This window comes from Python bivittatus, unplaced genomic scaffold, assembly GCF_059951505.1.
Source record: "Python bivittatus isolate LINGU-HERP-01145 unplaced genomic scaffold, Pbiv_v1 ctg000340_np1212, whole genome shotgun sequence".
Taxonomy (NCBI): domain Eukaryota; kingdom Metazoa; phylum Chordata; class Lepidosauria; order Squamata; family Pythonidae; genus Python; species Python bivittatus.
The window spans coordinates 23,648,419-23,673,633 of NW_028277056.1; the positions used below are offsets into that span (position 1 = coordinate 23,648,419).

Consider the following 25,215-nt stretch of genomic DNA (forward strand, 5'->3'; position numbering starts at 1 on the left):
AAGATGTTGTTAAATGGTGGCCATTTTAGAACCTGAAATACCATTAGGACTGTTAACTGATTATTGGGGCTTCTCAGACTTTGAAGTGACATGAATCACTAAAATAATGCATGAAGTTGAATGAACCTCCCCCAAAAATAAAATTGTCAGACTAAATTCTGACAGGGCTGCAAGCTTCCTGTCACAAGGCCATCTGTTATGAGGCATCATGCTCCTGCAAAAATAGAAGAGACAAAGCACTCAGGCTTCCTGGAGCATGCATGCAGGCTCAGTACCAGGACTCAGCATGATGCCTTCCAGGAAGAAACCCAGAGAACCACCTTTGGAAGAGAGGGAAGATGAGATTAGGCAAGAACACCTCAATCCTGGCTGGGTAGCCTAGAATGACACTAAGGAGCAGGTTGGGGATACGGTAGGAACTGTTGCTGCAAGTGCAAAGGTTATCATAGAAGAGCTCTGGTGCCTGGATCACACATGCAGCCTAGTCCAGGGCCAGCAGCTGGGCAAAAGCTATCGACATCCAGGCAGAATAGAAGTAAATGTAAGTTCCTCAAATTTGCTCACAACCCCCCAGGTGTTGTAATCCACAGTTTGAGAACCTCTGGATTAACTGATTGTCCTGTGAGATTGTTTGTTTATTGACCGCTGAATTCAATTGTTTTTTCTCTCTAATGTTTAGGATTGCAGTCTTAAACAGTATAATGTTCATTGTTTTAGTTAAACATTTGGTTGTTGCTAGGACCATGGGTCATGTGAAGCATTGTCTTAAAAGACACGAGCATTAGAGGTAGAATTCCTCTAATACTTGCTATCGGTATTTTGATGGGAGACGTCCATGGAATTCCAAGGCTGTAAACTAGACTGGGAAATTTTTAAAAAATCCTAGAAGATGGCAGTGACAAATTACTACCATACTATTGCCAAGAAGTTATGGCTCTGTCCATGTATATCAGCAGGAATCAAGCTTTACTCAAGGGTGTTAATACTTTATTATAATCAATTAACTTTTAAAATTGATTAATACAATTAAATGTTGCAGTGCTAATTAACTTTTTAATTATGTGACAAACTGGTGTCAGCTCTCAGCAACCACCCAGATAGAACTTGTCCAGGGTGATCTGTCCCCAACCTGACCAATCAGGTCTCCCGATGGTGCACTTGTTAATCAATCAGTTGATTAATCCAGTTAAATGTTACAGCTCTAGTTTTAAATCATGCAAAAATCATGCAAACTATATTTACAAGAATAAAATTCTATCTCACATTTGCTTTGGTTTCCCAAATAAAAGGCACCTCTTTAAATTGTCTTCCCTTTTTCTAGAATATGAACTTTTTTGTGATTCTTAATCAGTCAGCCTTGCTGATCATTTTCCTTTAGGCCTTGATCATTATCGTCCAGAGGTCTTTGAACATAGCAAGAAGCTGCTGCTCCATCTGCTGATTGTGTTGTCATGCAACAGCAATTTTCAAGCCATAGCCTCAGTGCTTCTTCAGACTAGAGAGATGAATGAAACCAAGACACTTACTGTCCAGCCTGTGTATTTGCCTGAATTCTTCTATACAGGTAGTGAAAAACCAGTTCTTGGGCTATATTTCAATTCTGTTTATGCTTGGATCTTATCACTTTCATAATTCTGTGGTGTTCAGCATAGAAAAGAATGAAGGATATCACAAAGATTCCTTTTCTGCAGAAGCACATTTTAGACATATTCTGTTTTAGTACTTGATGTTCTGACTGGATCTGTATCAGCTAATTTTTCTTCAAAGACATATTTTCCTGTGTTTCTTAATAAAGTATGCATGTATGTATGTATTTGGCCTCCTATCTCACAGCAATAACTATAGCTTAATAAAATTATGACTTCTATGTTTATATAGATTTTTCCCCATTTCTACTAGGTGGTTTTGACTTTCTGAGGGAGTATCAGTCTTCTCCTGTGCCAGACTCTGGGCTCAGCTCTAGCTCTACCTCCTCCAGCATCAGCCTTGGAGGAAGCAGTGGAAACCTCCCACAAATCACCCAAGAGATAGAAGACATTGACCCCACTGTGGAGTCAAATGAAAAGGCAAACAAACTAATAGAGTTTCTAACTACCAGGTAACCAAGACAGAATCAATATCCCATTTTAACTCTTAAAAGCATTATTACACACTTTTAAAAGAATTTATATAATTTATAATTCCTTGAAAAAAGTATCCTTCATTATAGGTTTCTTGGATATATAACACCATGGGCACGATGTCCCCATTTTCTGCTTCACAAGTAAAGGGCAACTATTGCAAATGCCACTGAGGTTCCCTGTTTTCTAATCTTAGTCAGCAGTGAACATTAGTATAGAACAGGAGTAGGAAACAGATATAAAAGAGCACTTGACTTGCTTGGAGCAGTTTATTTCAAGTTGTGGGGAGAAGAGTATAATACAGTAATTCTTGTTTGGCTGGCAGGCTTGCTTCTTAAAAAAATTAGCATCACCATATGAAATAAAGATTGGCATTGTTGCACAAATAGTTCATTCTCCATTGAAATTCATGGCAGACTCTTGAATTAATCTTTGTTTTTGTCTTACATAGTTAGTTGAAATGGGACATGCTTTCTGCATCAGTGACTAAAACTGTCTCCTCCATCTTTGCTGACTTTTTCTTAGACCTATTTAAAAAGGGATAAACACATTCACACATTCTGCACATCAGCAATCACTTAGAATAATTACACAGCTTACCTAGTTGTCCTGACAATAGAGCATGCTATAGTGACAATGAGTAAGGAAGCAGCCACAGTGCAATGAAATAGCATCCGCTCAAGAAGACATTTTTCTGCCTTCTATGGTGGCCCATATTGTGATTGTGAAGCTCTTCCTTCTCATACATTCAGCATGAGAGTAACATACTTCAGAATGCATTGACTTTACTTTCATATGATCATTTGCTCTTTAACAGCATCATAAAACTTAGTCTTCCCCAAAATGGTGTCTATAGAACTGTTGGAATCTGAACTCCTGGGTTGACTGAAGGGCACCAGGATTGGAAAGGTTGATATAGCCAAGTTTGATTCATTTCCTGGCTAGAGTGGCATCATTGTGCTCACAAACTGACCTCTGTATTATAAGAATGGAAAAAATATTGTTGTATTTGTGTAAATAAGAGCCAGTTTGGTGTAGTGGTTTAAAGCATTAGGCTAGAACCTGGGAGACTGTGAGTTCTAGTTCTGCCTTAGACACAAAACCAGCTGGGTGACTTTGGGCTGGTAATTTTTCCTCAGCCCTTGGAAGGAAGAGGCAAGGGCAAACCACTCCCAAAATTTTGCCAAGAAAACTGCATGGACCTGACTCAAAGGTATGCCCCACAAAAGATTTTAATAGAATAGCATTGAATCAACATTTACTTACTAAGACTTTACTCAAAATTTCAGCTTGTCTATACTGTAAAACTTTGCCTACGGTCTTCATCCAAAGGAGGATGTATATGAACTGTGCAGTTGTATTGTGCTATTAAAAACAAATTATTTTAATTTCAACGTAAAACATATCAATTTTCCATTTTTTAAGGGCATTTGGTCCACTCTGGTGCCATGAAGATATCACTCCCAAAAACCAGAATACAAAAAGTGCAGATCAACTTACCAATTTCTTGCGTCATGTTGTGTCTGTCTTTAAAGATTCTAAATCAGGTACTAAATCAATTTATGACTTTCACCCAATAAGCAGCTTCCTCAAATTTTATTTTGCTGGACAAAATCCTAGCATTCTCAGAATAATTGTTTATGAGGACTAGTAAAAAGCCCACTGTATATAGATTTATTTTTATGATTTGAGTGTTGCCACAAATTAGGAGCATAAGAAATTGATTTTAGTTATATTACTTTATTGATCACCTATTCAGCCATGGTTTATACCAGAGGCAGACCAAACTTGAGGGGAGTCGGAAACTGACTCTCTAGGGATTCAGGTGGGGGATTTTTCCATCATTCCTTGAGGATTCACAGACAAAATTTGAAATACCCTGTATGTCAAATAAATGCATTGAATTATACACTGAAGAGTGTAAAGGAATTTCTAAATGCCTCAAATAGGTATTTTCAGGTTAGTCTGTGCTTGCCTCCTCCCTATGATTAAAAATAAACCTACAAAAGTTCCTACTAATGTCTTCCTTTATAGTTTTGTTGTCTCAAAAATGAAAAATTGCAAGATATATTTTAAATTCATGTATTATCTATGAGATAATATAATCTTAATCCTGGTTTGGTTTGGTTTTCTCATCAGGCTTTCATTTGGAGCAACATCTTAGTGAAATTGCATTGCAAACAGCTCTTTCTAGTTCTTCAAGACATTATGCTGGCCGCTCTTTTCAGATATTTCGGGCCCTAAAGCAGCCACTTTCAGCACATGCATTGTCAGATCTCCTTTCAAGATTAGTGGAAGTTATAGGAGAACATGGAGAAGAGATTCAGGTATAAATACGGTCCTATCTTGTCTTTGTGGAAACGTAAGCAGCTGTCTTTTATTGTTGGATGATCTAGCTCAGTGTTTTTCACATGGACTAGCAGTAGCCTTCTCTAGTTTTTTCTTAACTTTTTGCTTAGCAAATATCAAATGTACAAGCCACTTATCATAAACAATACCTCTTTCACTGTTAATTCCAAGAGTAGTATTAGAGTGCATTTGAATATTTAATGAAAATAAGATTAGGCGGTAGATTTTAATGATTCATATTACTGATCGTATTGGAATGGTTATACTGAGATTACCATATTTCTGTATTTTTGGCAGGGTTATGTTATGGAAGCCCTTCTTACATTAGAAGCCACTGTGGATACTCTGTATGACTGCCTGAAGAACAGTGATCTTTTGACAGTTTTATCACGGTACTGAGTTTTTCTACTCAGTTAAATATAACGTTATTTTCTAGAAATTTTTGGCTACAGAATTCAGAATATTATTTAATTCTATTTAAGCTGTACAAGATGAGTGATATATAAATTTACAGTCAGGAATATTATTACAGGATATGGATTGTGAGGGGAGGACAGTTAAGGCATCAGGTTAGAAACTGGGAAGCCATGAGTTCTAGTCCCACCATGGGCACAAAGCCAGCTGGGTGACTTTGGGCCAGTCATTCTCTCTCAGCCCTAGGAAGGAGGCAATGGCAAACCCCTCCCAAAAACCTTGCCAAGAAAACTGCAGGGACTAGTCCAGGCAATCACCAGGAGTCCAAAACTCGAAGGTGCGTGTGTGTGCGCGCGCACACACACAAACACACACGTGAGGATGTAACTCAAGTGCAAAATGTACAGTTACAGTGTGGAAATAATGCAATATTAATAAAAGTTTATGTTATGTCAGATCAAACATATGAGCCCACAGGGCATTTCAAAGAAATGGATCTTGAAAAACAGTAGGAGTCAGTAAAATGGATTTGGGACTATTGCCATCCTTTTTTTCTGAAAGACTAACAGTATTCAAAAACAAGTGCCATTATTTATGAAGGCTACACATATTCCTGTTCCATTAGATGAGCGTATTTATTTTTCTCTTTGTCCATATGAAAGTCTTTTGTCCTGACTTCAGCTGTGGTGACAACTGCAAGTACATCATTTACTTCTTCTGTCGAAGAAGTTACTGGAATTTAAGTAACTAAAATTAAGCATCTGCTAAAACTGACAACTTGAGGCAAAGTCTCCTCCTGTGTCACAGGCCTTCCCACCTCTGTTGTGTCACATTTTGCAAAAATTTGAATATATTGACTTTTCTGAGTGACTGCATAGCATCGGATGTTGGAATACTAGTAGTTTCCTTGCTTCCCAGTAGTGAAGCATAATAAAATATGAATTGTTTCAAAGATGAACAAGTTTTACCTTTACCTTTATGTTGTCCCGTCATGTCAGGTCACTAGTTTGTTTGTAGAGTAGAATGATGCATGTATAAATAGAAAAAAAAATACCCTTCTGCATGAAAGATAAAACAATTGTGTTTTGCTTTAACTCAGTGCCATATTGTCATGGAAGGTAGAGCATTTAAATATTTCATAAAGTAGTTCCATTATCATTTTACTCTCTGCTTTCTAAAAATGTTTGAGTTATGGTTCTTAAAACATAGGTGGATGAAGATGGCTTACGTAGCACACTTTTGTTTTGTCTCTTCCCTTCCCCCCTCCCCCCATTTTAGTCTGCAGTAGGGTGACAATCTTTTTGAGAGAGAAGCACACACTGTTCTTTAGTGATATCTTGCGGAGGGATAAAGTGATCTGTTTTTAAAGGTGGAGTTGCAGGTGCATGGCATTGATTTATATTTCTGTGATTTTTTAAAAAAAATATTTACAGTTTGCATTTGGGGTATGGGGACTATTTTTATATGTTTATATTGTTAGATGCTTAGAGTATGCAGGAATGGATGCATAGCAGCAAAATAAAAATAAATCAATATTCTAATGGTTAATGCCTCAGAAAGAAAGATGGTGGTTTGATTATGACACTAGAGGAGAGGCAGGGGGGAATCCTGTATGCTTTTTTTTGCATTTTGGGGGGGTATTTTTAATGTTACCAAGCTTGCTGAGCCTGTTGGAGGCTTGGCACAATAATTTATTTTATTTTCCATTGAAATCTGGCAAGAAATTGTGCTGCCTTAATTCAGGGCACAATCTTGGAGGACCCCAGGGTTCAGGAAAGAGGTCTGAAGGTCTCAACCAGGAGGACTGACTATCCTTGACATATTTGGTATTAACTAAGTCTTCTCTTCCCATCCAATAAAGGGACACTTTCCTTGGAGGATAGCATTTGTTATCCAAATGATCTGTTAGGCTAATGTGAATGAAGTTGGCATACTTCATGAACTGTACAGCTGTAAACTTACCCCTTCTTCTGTGTGACTTTTCTTCAGGTGATCATGTTAGCTAAAAGCTGCTTCTTATTATTTAATGGTTGGAAAGGCATTTAGTAGTCCTAATCTGACTTAACCAGCAGCTGGAGATGGAATTCTTTTCTGAGTCAAGACCATTTTCTTAGCAAAATGTTCCTATTTATATCCTTTGTAGTTTTGCCCCCTGATCACTCTGAATGATTTTCCTATAACTCAGCTGCCTATTGCCTACAATTTGCATTCATTTTATTTCCCTCTAAGTTGCTCATCCAACTATTGTAAAATTTTAAGGACATGTTTATTTTGTGTATATTTTGTGCAAAAAAGAAATTCCTATTTGAGGAAGAGCTGCCCTTTTAAGAAGTATTTTGCCAGTTTTATCAGATATTGCACATATTCTTGTTTTTCATAATTTATTCTTTTTTATGTAAAGGCACAAAATACTATGTAAGACAATGAAACTATCTCCCTCATACTTTGCATCCTAATGACCTTTCCAAAATGTAGTGGGTGCTCAGTGTTGGATATTGGTGGGATATGTAGTCTGCCTGATTTGCCATCTTGCTCTTTTCCTTCTTTTCTGGTTTGCCTTTTGTTGTATGTTTGTCCTTGTTATATTGTTTTTATTTTATTTATTGTATTGTAAGAGTCACTTTGGAGTTGGATGGCACCAAATTAAATAAATAAATAAAGTGCTTTTAATGCAAATAATAGAAATTCCATTTGTAATAGTTATCATAATGTGCAAGTGAGACCCCATTACTCCACATGAGACATGATCTATTGAGCTCAATGGGCAGAAAATCTATGGAAGGATTGTTTTTTACCTGTCCTTGTTGGTATTTTTGCTTAATATTACAGCTGCAATTAAATTGATAATTTATCCATATGATTGTTTTCTCTTAGTTCATCCTCACCAGACTTGACTTCAAGTGCAAAACTGACTGCCAGTCGGAAGAGCACAGGACAGCTTAATGTGAATCCAGGAGCTGCCAGTAGCGGTACAGGCACTGCAGAGCGTAGCAGGCATCAGAGGAGTTTTTCGGTGCCCAAGAAGTTTGGGGTTGTGGACAGAGCTTCTGATCCTCCTCGCAGCGCCACTCTGGATAGGATTCAGGCTTGCACTCAGCAAGGCCTCTCCTCCAAAGCTAGGAGCTCCTCTTCTTTAAAAGACAGCCTTACAGACCCTACCAATATTAACAATCCAACTAACCTGCTGGCTACCATTTTCTGGGGAGCAGTGGCTTTGATGGAATCTGATTTTGAATTTGAGTACCTAATGGCGCTAAGGCTGCTCAATAAGTTACTTGTTCATCTGCCACTGGATAAAGCAGAAAACAGAGAAAAATTAGAAAAGCTACAAGGACAACTAAAGTGGACAGATTTCTCAGGGCTCCAGCAACTTCTGCTTAAAGGTTTTACTTCTCTAACAACGACTGATCTCACACTCCAGCTTTTCAGTTTGCTGACTCCAGTATCACGCGTATCCATGGTGGATTCCTCCCAGGCTATAGGTACATCAAGTATATGTTTTGTTTATGTATATATTCTTTAAAAAAAATAAAACAAAAATGACATAAAATACTGAAGGCTAAACTTAGACTCGGTCATATGTATTTATGTAAATAACTAATTACAAAATCTGGGTAATAGGCTAAGCAATTATGTATTAGTAGAGTCACAGAGCTACTGTCTCCTCTTCCTGATAAATTATAGTGAAAAGAACGCATATTGTCATATTCCAAGTTTTCCCACTCTTCCTCTACTTCAGCCTCTACTTCCTTCTACTTCTATTAATGAACTGGGCATTAATTTAAAATTTAAAGAGGAATAGGGAAACTGTCTCCTTTTTCTTAATTTTAGCTTTTTTTCCAAGTTATTGTGACTTTCTTCCTTATTTCTATGTAAGAAGATGCCCAATTAACCCTTTACTTTAGTAGAATGCAAGTATAACCTACTATTTTATCATTGGTTCCCCCAGGCATATAAACCTACAGAGTACACCTTATACTCCATATGAAGTCTTATTTGTATAATTAATATACAATTTTAATTTTAATTTTAATATTATTATATGCAATAATTAATAGCAATAGATTTTGGTTATTACTAAAACAACAAACAACTGAAAGTACAGTTAATATTTTCACATAATCAGAATTAAGAAAAGGAAGATGGATTGTACTTTTGGTAAATACTGTATGTTTTCAGTCACAGTTTCATTTATTATCATATAATACATTACAGCTTCACATCTATATCTGTTCTTGATTTCTATTTTTAATGCTAGGATTCCCATTGAATGTTTTATGCCTTCTGCCTCATTTAATTCAGCACTTTGATGGCCCAAATCAGCTCTGCAAGGATATAGCAGAGAGAATTGCTCAGGTACTGTCTTTGTTTAATACTATGTGGATCTTATAAAATTCAGGGTTGCCTTTTTCTTTTTTTTTGCTTTTAATATATTTTGTTGTTCATTTGTTATTAGGTCTGTTTAGAAGAAAAGAACCCAAAGTTGTCAAATCTTGCACACGTCATGACTCTCTATAAAACACGCAGCTACACGAGAGATTGTGCAACATGGGTGAATGTTGTTTGCCGTTACCTTCATGAAGCATTTGCTGACATTACTCTGAATATGATTACTTATCTAGCTGAGGTATGTTTTTAGTTAGTTAATCCCTTCTTGTCTTCTAACACTTCTAACAATAGATTTTCTGAAGGATTTAGAAGAAGATTGTGTGTCTAAATAAATACTACAGAAATTATTTTGAGAAAATGTACAATATTTGTGACACAAAGAAGTGACACAAAGAAATTGGTGATGATTATATGTCCAATAGGGCTGTGCAGTGCTCCAGATTTGATTCCAAAAAAGGTTCCTTGAAACATGCAGGAGCACTTTTAAATGCAGCTTTAGACCTGCTGTATGATCTGGGAAAAGACACATCTGCTTTAAAGACTTGTAGACTGATGCTACATTCATACCCACGTATGTTCTGAAACACCTTTTGGAATTAAATGGAAACATTGTGCAGTCCTAACATCTAAGTTTCCTAATTCAGTATATCAGATGTCCGCATATTGTTGCTACACTAAAATTCTTATCTGTCTCCAGCTACTATATAAAATTGTAATCATTAGCTGTCTATAATAGTAATTATTATGGTTTATTTAAGGATTATGAGTTTGTCTAATTTTTTTCACAGCTACTGGAAAAGGGGCTTCCTAGCATGCAGCAATCACTTTTACAGATTATCTATAGTCTTCTTAGTTATATGGACCTATCAAGCTTACCTGTTAAACAGTTTAACATGGAAGTACTAAAGACCATAGAAAAATACGTACAGGTGAGTATTATATTTAGCTCATAGAACTTGTATAGAAGCTGGTATTAATTTACATATTTCTTCCCATGTCCCATTGTTAGTCTCCTACCACAATTCTTCCTTCACATTGTTAAATAAACTGGGGATTAGCACTTTACACAACTTCTCTCTTAGTAATGCAATATGTGTCAGAAGCTATTACTGTGTAATCAAATCTGCAGGTACATTGTGGCAATCAGTACAAAATTCAGCACCAATTAAATTCCTCTTTTACAGAAGTATAATTGAACTTCACAGAGCAAAATTTGCTTCCTGCTGAAAGATCCTGATACCTTTGCAGTACAGCAAGTTGTGCTGCAAGGTTAAGAACAAAAAAATGGGCAGCTATGGCAATAAGTTATGCAGTTGGTGGCAGGTGTTAATTATGTGCAAATACCATGTTAACATCTGCCTGATGGTTTAATAAAATAACTCTACATGAGGTAATGATCCTTTGCATGTCGCTTTTTATTATAGTTATTTTATTTAGGAATTCCTACAATCAAAGTTTCCAGTAAATACTTGTATGTTAAATTGGCAAGGTAAAAGTGTCTGACGTTGGTAAATAATGGTAAAACAAAGGGGAACAGAAAATAGTATCAATAGGCAAAGATATCACTATACTCTTCAACTTGCTGTTTCCTCCAAACTTATTATTGTACAAGAAGTCATAAACTCTGATCAATAGTTAATGTACTATAGAACATTTCCTAATATGGATCAAGAATGTAGGCTCTTTATGCAGAAGATTTTATGTACAGTCTGTTTTTGTTGTTTTAGAAAATGAAATAAATGTGGACTCTTCTCAAAATATCCAATATTGTCTTGCTTTATCTTAAAGTACAAACTGTTCCTTAGAAAACGTCAAAAATGTCAGGATGTCAAATTCTGTGCCAAGTAGAAGCCTAACAAGAAGAAAATAAAATACCATTTTCCTCTTCTTTATTCTATTTGGGATCATTAATACCCAGAAGGCTTGATAATATTCTTTAATATTATTTACATTCCCTTTTTGATGTATTTAGTATGCACTTTATGTATTTTGCTGAACAGATAGCATATTTCAAAATACTAGTATTATTGAATACTCAGATTTGCTGTAGTTATTCAGTATAAGTCAGCCTCTGTCAGTGAAGTTTTTAATTTTACAAATATATTTTTGTTCAGTGTGTATGAGTTTATATGTGAATGTTTGTCCGAATATTTATTTACAGAGTATTCACTGGCGAGAAGCCCTGAATATACTGAAATTGGTGGTTTCACGCTCAGCAAGCCTGGTCCTACCCTCTTATCAGCACAGTGATATTTCAAAAATGGAAATACATTGTATCTGGAACAATGCTTCCAAGGAACTGCCCGGAAAAACTTTAGAGTTCCAGTTTGATATTTCTGAGGTACTCTGTTTCCCATAATAAAGATATACCTCACGTGCATATCCTTAGAAGCTAATGATTTAATCAGAAGAGACAATGTAGCCAATGTTTGATGAATAAAGGTCATCCTTAGATCAGAGATACACCACATGCTATACATAAGAAATTAATCTACTATCTCATACCATTTATTTAATTGTTGAAAACAAAAATTTCAAGTAATAGAATTTCTGAATTTGAAAACCAGTTACTAGTGAGAGAGAACAATCTTGGATTAGATCAGGGGTTGGCAACCTATCTCGAGCTGCAATATGCTACTTTTAGTTGTTGTTATGAAGTCTAGAACTGAGTCTTTTTGAAAAAACTTTTTTCTTCTACATGAATCCATGTAACCATTTGATGCAAGGATTTATTAACTTTGCACACAGTCTTCTGCCATATATCTAAATAATTTAAAAGCCAGGTTAAATGCCAATGATTTCCAAAATCTTCATAAAACCTGTGGGCAAGACCATCATGTCAATGCATCTGGCTTTCCGTTAGAAGACAAATAAACACTTTAAATTCTGGGGACACATTTTTCCCTAAGCCAATCTACTCTGATTATATTTAGGATCAGACTTTGTTTCTTCTATGGGTAAAGAATAGCTTCAAATTATCCAGATATCCAGATTCTTGAAATCACGGATTTTCAATTACTTGCTTTTAGGAAGATGCAAATCTTTGCCTTTTGATGGGCAGTGAAAGGATAGCCACATTGCCCAGGCAGATCAGCTTGTCCACAATCCATGCCATTGATTAAAATCAATAGAGTAGCTATAAAATTCTTGGGGGCAGGGGATGTTGTTACAGAATTCAGGCACCATGACAGACCATTCCCTGTTTCTGGGTCCCAGGAATTTACTGTTGTTTTATTATTGTTTTTAAATGTTAGGGCAAATAGCTTCATGATATTTCATAGGAGGTGTTATTGAAATATTGTAATAAATAATATCAACAAAGTGCTTGCTCTAAAGCACATTCAAAGTTTCCAATAAGCATTGAGTTCTTGATATCTTTCAATGTGAAGATCAGTTGTTCAACAGGGGTACAGCTCTCTTCAGATTTCAAAACTGAGACTTTGTTATGTATTAATTTTCATAACTAATTAAATTAAGTATTGTGCGAAGTAAAAAAATCCAAATGAATTTTAAGGGAATACTAGATTTCGTAGGGAAGTTAATCTGCATTGCAGCCATAAACTCAAGAGCTCACTAGATGGCCATGGTTGGCAACCTCTGCTTTGTACAAGCTGTAACAACCTGTGTTACAGAGTCGCTATATGGACTATGGGGATAATATATGTAAATTTTATACGTTTTTATTGGTTTTCTTTTAAGACACCAATTATTGGCAAACGATATGATGAGCTGCAGAGTTCTTCAGGTCGTGATGGAAAACACAGAATAATGCCTGTCACACGTAGCACCTCTTCAACATCTTCTGGGTCTAACTCAAATGTCCTTGTACCTGTTAGTTGGAAGAGACCTCAGTATTCTCAGGTAAAATTCTTATTGATTTTCTGTAATGGAGGCTTTTTCTGTTCATTTACGATTTAATTACTGTTGTTCAGAAATATGAAAATATTGTTTAACAAGTATTGAAATATAGAGAGTCCAAACAGCACAATGCTAATACTTTGCCAGATTGCTCCTTCTTAAACTTATTAGGCCATGATGATTTGGTTAAAATTATGAAGAGTTAGAGCTGGAATTATGGATTTCCTTAGAAGCATCCCTATTTTTTCTTTTATTATTCAAAAACTGATATGTGTAACATTATTATTTTTAAAATCTCTCTTTTTCTTTCATTTTCATTTTTTTAAAGAAAAGAACAAAAGAAAAGTTGGTGCATGTTCTTAGTCTTTGTGGTCAAGAAGTTGGTTTGAGCAAAAACCCCTCAGTAAGTTTCATATTTTTTCTTATATCATTTATGCATAATTAATCTACATCTTCAGTTTCATATATTATCTTTCATTTGTCTGACATAATCTTCCTGAACTCATGGCTCCTGCTAGATTTGCAGGGGGAGGCCATGGTGGCTTTTGACCATCGTTGGCTAGGGTCCCAGTAGACCAGAAGGCCCTGGCAGTGGTGACTTATACCGTCATCACCACTGGAATAATAATGCGCTTTACATGGACTGTAGCATATCTTACATGCCAGCAGATGAGAACTGCTATAGCAATATAACATCAGTGTTGATACTGATTAACTTTCAGTAGGTCATGGATGCAATTCAAAGTACTGATTTAAACATACAAAGCCAACATGGGTGGGCTCTGAGTATAATTAGGACTATCTTCTCCATGTGCAACCAGCCTATCTTGTAGGCTTAACCAAATTATGGATATTAAGTGTTCCCCATGTATGGGAGGTGCTGAGGTGGTGGTAGTCAGCAACAATTCTTCCCTGGGATGCCCCCCATCTTGTGGAATTTAGCACGCACATTGACATCGTTCCAGAAAGCCATCAATAGAACTTTTCCGTAAGCCCTTCAAAGTATAGTTATTTATACTATATACATTGGGGCTGGCACCTATGGTTCTTGTGTAATTATTGTTTTATTGGGCATTGTTTTATTTAATTGTTTTATCTTCATAATTTTATTGTATTTTGGTTTTATCTGCTTGAAAACTGCAACACTGGTCTGATTAGAGGCACAAATAAATAGAATAAATATATACATAAACACTTTTTTTCTATGAAGGACATTAGTTTTCAATAAAAAAAATTTATTGGTTCTACCACATTTTGTGCTGTAAGAAGTAAAAGCCAAAAGTGCATGTAAGGCAAAGTTGCCTTGTTTTCTCATGTCATCCTATCTGTTCCTCTCTCTCTCTCCTACCTAACATAAAATTGGACTACAAATTCTCCTATATAGTATTAAATGCAATTTAATAAAACACATTGTATTAATTTTATCTTATTTTGTCATCTTTTACTTAATATTGTCAGTTGCTTTGAGAACTCCAAACGCCATATAAATAATTTCTCTGAAATATTGGGATTGCCTTATTTTTGAGCTGGGGTTTATTCTTTGTTTTGGGGATTGTATTGAGATTGTATTATCTCAAAATTCCTGCTAGAGGGAATGTCCAGTTCTAGCACCTGGACTAGTTAAATTTTAGTAGGACAATAGGTACTGCAGAATGCCATTTTTTTAAAATTTGGCTTATTTGCTGATAGTGTATGATCATAGTCTACCAAGAAGCAACTCTGCATTTTTCTGCAAATAAAATTAAATTAAAAACTGGCTCAGCAAAATTATAATGCTTTCTAAGTTATCCACATGTTTTAACTTGTAACAACTGAGGGGAGTGGCAGAATTTATGCAGTTTCTTGCCTGCTTGTTTGTGTAGTTGCATCTTGTTCCTATAAATGCATGGAAACACTAAGGTTGCATCAGTCTGCAACCATTAGGAAGTAATTGGACGGGTTTCTGCAGTTCTGAGTTGTGTCTTTGTTCAAGTTTAATCTGAAGGCACCTATCCAACATAAATAATAAAAAGGAGTCTTCTAAAAATACATTCTGAAGGAATTAGGTGTGTACTGAAAGTACTGTTTCCGGATAGTCCATTAGATTTAAGGCTAGTAGAAGGAACCACAGAAGAGTTTTAAAAGAAAGTCATCCCTTTGCAATGTTTAGGTCATTTTTTCTTCCTGTGGAGATTTGGATCTGATTGAGCACCAAACTAGTCTGGTAGCTTCAGAAGACGGGCAACGTGAGCAAGAGAATATGGATGATTCAAACAGCGAGCAACAGTTCAGAGTCTTTAGAGATTTTGATTTCCTAGATGTGGAATTAGAAGATGGCGAGGTACGGTATATTCTTTTTGAAAGATCTTTGCTTCTACCATAGATTAAGCCCCATTTTGGCCCTTCGCAACAGTAATAATGTTCTGTTTATATTTTAGCAAATGATTAACAAGTAGCTATAATCTTGATTTTGCATGGACATTTTTGGAATGTTTTTCACAGTAGCATAACACTTGGCAGGTTACCATGCCAAACAGAGTTAAGGTTCATGGTATTTTACTGCCCAGTATGGAAACCTTAGCACAATGTTAGAGCTTAATGAACTACTCTAATACTAAAATTAAAACTATTACTAAATTTTCCATATATTAAAATATAACATAATAGTTTAACTATTCTTAACCAAATGTCTAAAATGCTGATTGGTGATCTGAATACATGCCTCATAAACCCATTACACAATGGTTTTAAAAGCAGGCAGTTTCATCAATGACCTTCCAGAAAGCTAAACTTAGACTCCTCTGTGTACATCTTTAATGCTTTCACTGCCTTAACATAGTGCACTTAAAAACCCTGGTGTTCTGCATCTGCAATTTCGTCAGTCCCTGTAGAAGAAAAACAGAAGCTTGAGGGCCTGTAATTATGCCTTGGCAGGTAAAAACCTGTCTGTTTGTCTTTAACTGGAGTTGCTGGAAAGGCCTACTATCCAGTTTATTTGCTATATTTAAACTGCATGGTCTTGTTTGTGTTTCATTTTGTTTCTAAAGAATATTTTTATAGTTAATATGGATCTCTTCCCTCTAGAAATAATTATTTCTGGTTAACTGAAGAAAAGATCAGCACTGGGTGCTGGAAAATACTGGGTAGTGCTCTGACAGTATTTTGCCCCATTCCCTTCTGCAAAGAAAAACAGGCAGTGAATGTAGAAAAGGAAGGAGATTCATAAGATAAGGAATAGTTTGGGGAAAGTAATATCACCCGTGAGCCTCACCTCACTGCTGTAATAAATCTTCCTGCCACATTAAAAATAAATATGGTATATGACAGGTCAAATTTGAGCCGTCCTAGAAGACGATAGTGAGAGACAGGGTGCCTGGTAGCAATAATTTGGCATCTTGATCTGTTCAAGACTTGTTCTGCAGGAGTGCTGATGGCAACAATGAGGTGCTTTGCCAGAAAGGGGGCAGCTTCAGGCAAAGGCATCTGATACTAGCTACTTGGCAGGGACCAAAGCATAGCCATCGCTACCAAGTTGTCTGATGTTGAATTAAATTATCCAGCTTGCTGAGCTGAACTGGAAATAAATTCCACTGAAATCAAAATCAACTGTTGCCCTGTGCTATGTTTAGCTTTGGAACATTTTAACAAAGCATTCTAAAGAAAAAAATCCTTGCTGGAGTAAACAATAACGCTTCGTAGGTAGAAAGATGCAAGGAATTGTAAATAATTGATCTGGAATTAGAACAGGAATTACAGTGGAGCTTTTCTTCTTTTGATTGCAACACTCAGAGCCAAATCTGCTGAATAATTCCTGAAATTCTACATTTCTTTCCAACAATGATCAATATGAGATATTGATAATTAGATATTCTAAATATTTGGCCTGTGATTTAACTGGGACAGTAGCTGTCCGGATATAAAGCCTACAAAAGTGGATGTATGTATAATGGAAAAAACATGTTCCTATAACAATAGCAACGTTGCTAGGTGGTGTTGTAATATGTTTCCTGTTATTGACTCTAACTTCTTTGACCTTAACAAATAAAAATTAAAAAGGAGATTCTGGCCAGAGAAGAAGGTAACTGTGTTTGGTTTTCAAAAAAATCCTTCGCATGTCTCCTTCAGAGTAAGTCCTTTTGAGTGCATTAGGTCTTTCTCCCTGGTTAGTGGGTATAGAATTTGATTCCTTTTCTTAAGGCAGATTTAGTAGATCTGATCTTACAAGGCATAGAAATGAATTAGTGTCAGCAAATTAAACCTGTTGCAGGTTTTCTCTCCACTTTTTGTCTAGCTTAATTTTATGTGAATATGAACTGTAATTTAGCTGGTCCACAGGGTTAAGGGAAAAGTAATTTAGAATTAATTTTTAATTTGTCTGTGAAACCAATATTATAGTATTTTAAGCTTTTAAAAATGAAATACAGGAATAAATTGGTCAGCTGCAGTAATGACTGTAAGTATATTTAAATCAAATATGTTTACACAAGCTTTTCTTTATTTGTTTCCTATTTGTTATATCTGCTATTCAGGAACTTCAGGTAAGATAATGCTATTTGAACTCGTGCTAGTAAATGTAATGCATTGTTTGTATCCTGTAACATTTACTGTACTGCTCTTTCAGTGTGTGTATGTTTGTTTACATGTATGAAAGTGTTATGCAAAAGTTTGGAAATGTTTTAGAATTCAAAGGAAAGTGTTTAAAAGCTTACTGTAATATCCACAGTAGGACCACAATTCCTATCCATTGTGAAACCTAAAAATCATGTGTTTGACAAGATCAAATTTAACCCACTTATTTGTACAATTGTTGAGGTTTAAAGAATGACAGGATATTTGTGAAACAATAAATTACATATAACTTAATTATTGCATAATTAATATGAGAGGCAGTATGAGAGGTAGTGTTTGCATTTTCCAGAACTGTCTTGGCACTTCTGGGTTCCTTGGAACTTTTGCACTATTGCTTAGGAGATCCTGTCAACCTACATTCTATTCCAGTAACAGAAATTCTGAGGAATAGCAAGAGAAGCAGTTTATTTTGTGCCATTGTTTTGACAGATGACAATAGGAAAAATCTGTGGAAGGAAAATATAGCAATAAGCTATCTAAGGATAACCACCTCGATTTTGTTTTTGTTTTACTATTGTAATGAATGTTTTAAGAAATTCCATATTGTCAGATTAGTTCAGTATGTGATAGATGGTTTAAAATTTTATAAAATGTTACTTCCCAATAGTGGGTCCCACTGTCTTTCCCAAAGTCAGCCTTCAGTTCACTTGCACAAATAATAAGATTGATTATGTGCCATCTGGTTGTTTTCAACTCCTAGTGATTACATATTCAAAAATTATAAGAGCAGTCTATTAATGTTAGACTGTGCCACAGGTGGAAAACGACAAAATATTTTTCAGTTCACTACAGAGAATCCATGGTGCTGCATGAGTTCAGACAGCTCACAGAAGCTGGAGTGATGAAGAATCACACTCAGCCCTCACTAGTTGTTTATAGAAAAGGAATCAAGATCTTCCTCTTTAACTAGGTCTTTCCAGATTGAGCTAGTTATTGTGATTTTAACTCTCTTACCATATGCTTTTGTTATATTTTCATTGTCTGTTGCTTGAATACCCTCTGGCAGAAATACAAGAAGTCAATTATATATATGTACATGTCTGTTTCATATGGTAGATTCCTGGATTCTTCTTGCAAAACTTCAAGGAGAATTGGAGTACATGCTATTAATCAAATTCATAGTAGAAGTCTGTAATTAGATTTCTGCTATGCATTTGTTTTAACGCTAACTGTAAAGATCTCCACAACAACTTATACATGTTTTTAAATATCAGGTAGGAGGAATTTGTCGTATAGTAGCAGAGAAAACAAACCAATGCTATGATTGCAGGGTGAAAGCATGGACAATTTCAACTGGGGAGTTCGTAGGCGTTCTCTTGATAGTCTGGACAAGTGTGATATGCAGCTTCTGGAAGAAAGCCAGCTTTCAGGAAGTATTCCCAGCCTAAACAAAGTCAACCATGAAGACTCTGATGAATCATCGGAAGAGGAGGACCTTACAACAAGCCAAATCCTGGAACAATCAGAGCTTGTAAGTAGTTAAATTATAGTTTGCTAGAAACTAAACTGAGAAAAGATTGATATTTGAATTCATTTCAAATGATATTGGATGCCATAGCCTTTAAGTAAGTAAGTATATTTTGAATTGCTTCACCTTTTGATAGTCAGCAAACATGAAAAAAAAAGTGGCCAGTTAGGAGCTCTCATGTCTGATAAGTGGTACCCTTTTCTTTGAGAAGTTACATGTCACATTTGATTGAATTGTTCATCTGACAGCCAGTAATGTAATATTTGGAAAATTAAGCTTCTCTTTTCAGTAAAATATTACAAGGGAAAGAAAAAAATGTAACTTCACGTGGAATCAGCAGTTATTTTTAAAGATTTAAAGAGGTTATGAAATTAATACAATTATAAACTTTTCACCAGAGGAAAATAATAAATAGTTTCAGGATGATTGTTTGTGGGAGATTGATGTCAGCTCTCTCCCACATACTTGATTAAACTTGAATGGGAAGGATGAAGGAGCGATCTTTGGGCTGCTCCTATTCAGTGCTTTGGTGTGCGCAGAAGCATCTCCCAGTGGAATGTGCCCTTTCTCTGTTTCTTTTTTAACAGATCATGACACTTTCCCCTTCTGAGGACACAAATCACATTGATGCCCTTTCCACGCCATGTGAGGCAGCATCAGCAGGTCCGCCTCCTTTCAGTTCAAGAACTTCGAGTTTTAACACATCTTTGCCAGAAATGAATAATCTCCAGGTCTCTGAAGGATCAAAGGTGAATGAAGTTAACATTTAAGAAACAGTGGTTGGGATGGGGCATTTGTGATGCTTATTTGTTAAAAGATAGAGTTTTAGGGCTGCAAAATAACACTTTACACTTCTGTATAACAAAGTCAGATGTAATTTGTGCCAAATTAAATATATAAGCTTCTCAAGTTACACTGTTTGGGAAATGTTGGTATCACACTTTCACCAGCTTTAATAGGGTAGTACAATAATTAGCCTGTGGGAGTTAACATGAATTCTATTTCATCCCCTAAATGTGGGAGGACTATTGTGCTACTGACTGACTGGATTCAATTTTTGCTTGCTTGGGCTACTTTGAGAATGCTGATTACAGTATGCAGAGTTTTGTAAGTCTAAAATGCCTGAAACAAAGCTTATCTTAGACACAGCAATGAAAAGTTAATAAGGGCTTAGTAGCTTTGCCTTGATTTTGCTAGTGATTTTTTTTTCTTTTTTCTTTTCTTGGAAATGCTTTCATTTAAAAAAAGTTTAGTAAATTTTGTAACTCAAAGGATAGGCAGGTTTTTTTCCAGTTGAAAGACTTGCAAAAATAAATGTATTATAGGGCATATTACAACTAACAGTTGTGTTAGTGTAGAGTCAAAAACCATAATGCTTCACACTGCAGGATCATCATTTGAGCACAGAGATTTAGATAAAAATGCTAGTAGAAATGGCTTGTGTTTTGAATAAAAATATGAATTTATCAACAAGAAATTTTGCATAGCAGTAATAACAATAGAAACTATGTAGAAGTAGGTTATCTTACTTAAAGAATCAAAAATAGAATACCCTTAAGGAATTTTTTAAAATAATAATAATTGATTAAATTTATATGCGCCCAACTCCCAACACCTCTGGATAAGCTGGTAAATATAGTAATTACCGACCATTACTAAAAAGCTATGTGCAAATTTCTAGGATTCACTCCTGAAAGTACCCCTGCTTCTTACTATAAAAGCCATGTCTGAATTTTAAAAAAAAATCAGAAATACATCCAACTTGGTTTAATAAGCAGTGGCTGGAGAAGAAAACTCTGATAAGCTTCAGGTATGCTATCTGTGAATCAGAACAGAGTATACAGACTCCACCTTTCTGTTTCAGGAATGTGTCCAGTCCCCTTTTAAACTATGCCATCATATCTGATAGCAGCATATTTCATAGTTTCACTGTACATTTTGTGAAGAAGTATTTTCTCATATCAGTCCTGAATCTCCCTACACTTAATTTCTATTGATGACCCTATGTTCTAACATTGTGATAGTGGAAGAATTCCTATTTTCAACACCTTCCCCAATTTTATATACTTCTGACATAGTTTACTTCCATCCTTTTCTCTAAGCGAAAAGAACTGATTCACCATAGTAACCTTTCCATTTTGATTGCCCATGTCTGGAATTTTCATGCAAATGAATCAGTTTGGTTGCCTGTTTCATGCAGCTGTAAAACAATCACCATATGACCCCATTTGATAAAGGAACGTTTATTTGGCTGTATTAGTTTTATTTGACTCTATAAGCACCCCTAGGTGACTTTGTCTGGGCTTGGAAGGAATCAGATCTAGTCCTGCTTACCAGAGTTGTAGGCTAGACTCAGAAGTTTTTTAAAAAATCATCCTGGAAGAAAGCAGCAGCAAACCACTTCATATTGTTTCTAGGAATAGTATGGGGACACATTCATTAAGTCATCTGAAACAAAATTCAACTCAAATTATAGTATAAATTATAATATCTATAATTATAACTGACTCCTTTAGGTGGAAGGTGCCCAGGAAGAAGAAGATACCTCAGTACAGGAGGATGATCTTTCTGGATCTACCAATGAACTCCCAGCAGCATTTGAATACAGTGATAGTTTTAGTCTAGATATGACTGAGGCTGAAGAAAAAGGTGACAGGCTGCTAGACCAATATGCCCTTGCCGGGTGAGTACATATCTTCCTTCCTTCCTTCCTTCCTTCCTTCCTTCCTTCCTTCCTTCCTTCCTTCCTTCCTTCCTTCCTTCCTTCCTTCCTTCCTTCCTTCCTTCCTTCCTAGGCAATATACATAGCACTCTCTTTTCCTATTGTTCCCAACAATAACCACCTTCTGAGGTAGGTTGGCCTGTGAGTGTGAGTGGCCCAAAATTGCCCAGTGAAATTTTGTGGCTGTAGGTGGAACTAAACTGGGCCTCCCTGTTCTTAGTCCAGCACTTTCACTGCTGCCCCAGACTGGCTGTGTTTTGTCCCAGACTTTAGTTTATTTCCTTCCATATACACATATATATTCCTCATACAGTATTTACTTGAAAGGAAAATATCTTCTTAGATACAGTCATGATGGCATTTGTGTTTTAGTTGTCTTGTTTTCTTTTGAGGCAGCAGTCATATATTCAGGGCTGTGTTTCTTTGTAAGTGTATTAGTATACACATATAAACTGTGAGAGCAGTTTATATTATTTTTTAATTAATTAAAAGTGTCTCAGAACAAAATTCATAGAATAGCAAAACATAGTAAAATGGTTCAGATGAATGAAAACCATTTCTTAAAATAAAACTAAGAGCAGATCTTTAAAAATACAACATAAATTTCAGGAGACAGAACTTTAATCATAGATATGCCACTGTGAATTGAAAAAAATTACACATGACAGTCTGGAGTTTAAGAAAGGGGTCATGTCAAATCATTCAACTCAAGATTGTACATGTATGAAAACCAAGGAATTTGCATTATCTGTTGTTATCTAACATTTGGAGGTTTTCTTTGTTCCAGTTTTGGTGAAGGTGACCGGATTGTTTCACCCCCACCTTCCCCATTCTTTTCTGCTATCCTGGCTGCATTTCAACCTACTGCCTGTGATGCTGCAGAAGAAGCTTGGCGTAGTCATATCAACCAGCTCATGTGTGACTCAGATGGCTCCTGTGCAGTATATACTTTCCATGTGTTTTCCTCCTTGTTTAAGGTAAGGAAATGGTTCTAGAATCCTATATGGTCAATCCTGGGTAAATGTCACAAGTTTATAATTTGTAGTACAAGTGTCTGGAAGAGAATTCATTATCTTAAGCTTTACTCTTTAAATCTCTATGTGAAGTTTACAGAATCTCTGTGTTTTGGTCCTATCATCCATGCACCGCAAGAATTATTTTTAACTGATCCCTAGATCTCATGCTCAAGCCTTCCTAAAGGTGCTTTCAGATGGACTTTTTAAATGAGTATACTGTAGTTCATTACAGCAATTTCTTGCTGCATCCAGACAAAGTAATTATTCTCAGGCCATGTTTTCTCTTCCTTTACTATAGTTTAAGTAGATAGATCCAGAAGAGAATAGTATATAGTGGGGCAAAAAAGTATTTAGTCAGCCACCAATTGTGCAAGTTCTCCCACTTAAAAAGATGAGAGAGGCCTGTAATTTTCATCATAGGTATACCTCAACTATGAGAGACAAAATGAGAAAAAAAATCCAGAAAATCACATTGTCTGATTTTTAAAGAATTTATTTGCAAATCATGGTGGAAAATAAGTATTTGGTCAATATCAAAAGTTCATCTCAATACTTTGTTATATATCCTTTGTTGGCAATGACAGAGGTCAAACATTTTCTGTAAGTCTTCACAAGCTTTTCACACACTGTTGCTGGTATTTTGGCCCATTCCTCCATGCAGATCTCCTCTAGAGCAGTGATGTTTTGGGGCTGTTGCTGGGCAACATGGACTTTCAATTCCCTCCAAAGGTTTTCCATGGGGTTGAGATCTGGAGACTGGCTAGGCCACTCCAGGACCTTGACATGCTTCTTACGAAGCCACTCCTTCGTTGCCCGGGTGGTGTGTTTGGGATCATTGTCATGCTGAAAGACCCAGCCACGTTTCATCTTCAATGGCCTTGCTGATGGAAGGAGGTGTTCACTCAAAATCTCACGATACATGGCCCCATTCATTCTTTCCTTTACACCGATCAGTCGTCCTGGTCCCTTTGCAGAAAAACAGCCCCAAAGCATGATGTTTCCACCCCCATGCTTCACAGTAGGTATGGTGTCCTTTGGATGCAACTCAGCATTCTCTCTCTTCCAAACACAACGAGTTGAGTTTAGACCAAAACATTCTACTTTGGTTTCATCTGACCATATGACATTCTCCCAATCCTCTTCTGGATCATCCAAATGCTCTCTAGCAAACTTCAGACAGGCCCAGACATGTACTGACCTAAGCAGGGGGACACATCTGGCACTGCAGGATTTGAGTCCCTGGCAGCGTAGTGTGTTACTGATGGTAGGCTTTCTTACTTTGGTCCCAGGTCTCTGCAGGTCATTCACTAGGTCCCCCCGTGTGGTTCTGGGATTTTTGCTCACCATTCTTGTGATCATTTTGACCCCACGGGGTGAGATCTTGCATGGAACCCCCGATCAAGGGAGATTATCAGTGGTCTTGTATGTCTTCCATTTTCTAATTATTGCTCCCACAGTTGATTTCTTCACACCAAGCTGCTTGCCTATTGCAGATTCAGTCTTCCCAGCCTGGTGCAGGTCTACAATTTTGTTCCTGGTGTCCTTCAACAGCTCTTTGGTCTTGGCCATAGTGGAGTTTGGAGTGTGACTGTTTGAGGTTGTGGACAGGTGTCTTTTATACTGATAACAAGGTCAAACAGGTGCCATTACTACAGGTAACGAGTGGGACAGAGGAGCCTCTTAAAGAAGTAGTTACAGGTCTGTGAGAGCCAGACATCTTGCTTGTTTGTAGGTGACCAAATACTTATTTTCCACCATGATTTGCAAATAAATTCTTTAAAAATCAGACAATGTGATTTTCTGGATTTTTTTTCTCATTTTGTCTCTCATAGTTGAGGTATACCTATGATGAAAATTACAGGCCTCTCTCATCTTTTTAAGTGGGAGAACTTGCACAATTGGTGGCTGACTAAATACTTTTTTGCCCCACTGTATGTCTGAAGATGAGAATTTTTCCACAGGTTTTACGAGTATAGCTTGCATCAATTAGTCATAGTTACAATTGTGTACTTCCTTCCAGGTTTTTCCTGTTCACTTTTCCAAGTACCTCAGTTGTTCTGTGGGAAGAGTTTTCATACATTAAAGTGACAGAACTTAAAAACAGTTTAATTTCACATTGGGGGATTGGCTTTGCACTCTCTTCTTCTCTTCTATCTTTTGCCCTTTCATTTTTATAAAGAAAAAAGTATTTTATGTTCATGTGGGTCACAACAGTTGGCAGCATTTAGCCGATTATGGTTTATCTAAACAAATTGAACAGGATCAGCCTTG

The 25,215-nt window shown here is 36.3% G+C and overlaps 1 protein-coding gene across 5 annotated transcripts in view; it reads left to right on the plus strand.

Moving 5' to 3' along the window:
- Positions 1-25,215, plus strand: part of FRY (FRY microtubule binding protein) — a 200,375-nt gene that overhangs the window by 158,698 nt on the left and 16,462 nt on the right. For all 5 annotated transcript variants that reach the window (XM_088140710.1, XM_088140707.1, XM_088140708.1 and 2 more), the window contains 17 exons: positions 1,379-1,564; positions 1,900-2,098; positions 3,546-3,667; positions 4,260-4,447; positions 4,767-4,861; positions 7,758-8,365; positions 9,142-9,239; positions 9,340-9,510; positions 10,061-10,201; positions 11,434-11,613; positions 12,972-13,133; positions 13,459-13,533; positions 15,280-15,450; positions 19,009-19,209; positions 19,794-19,955; positions 21,723-21,889; positions 22,716-22,905. In XM_088140710.1, the coding sequence (XP_087996836.1) occupies positions 1,379-1,564; positions 1,900-2,098; positions 3,546-3,667; positions 4,260-4,447; positions 4,767-4,861; positions 7,758-8,365; positions 9,142-9,239; positions 9,340-9,510; positions 10,061-10,201; positions 11,434-11,613; positions 12,972-13,133; positions 13,459-13,533; positions 15,280-15,450; positions 19,009-19,209; positions 19,794-19,955; positions 21,723-21,889; positions 22,716-22,905 (3,116 nt within the window). The remainder of the gene's footprint in view (positions 1-1,378; positions 1,565-1,899; positions 2,099-3,545; positions 3,668-4,259; positions 4,448-4,766; positions 4,862-7,757; positions 8,366-9,141; positions 9,240-9,339; positions 9,511-10,060; positions 10,202-11,433; positions 11,614-12,971; positions 13,134-13,458; positions 13,534-15,279; positions 15,451-19,008; positions 19,210-19,793; positions 19,956-21,722; positions 21,890-22,715; positions 22,906-25,215) is intronic.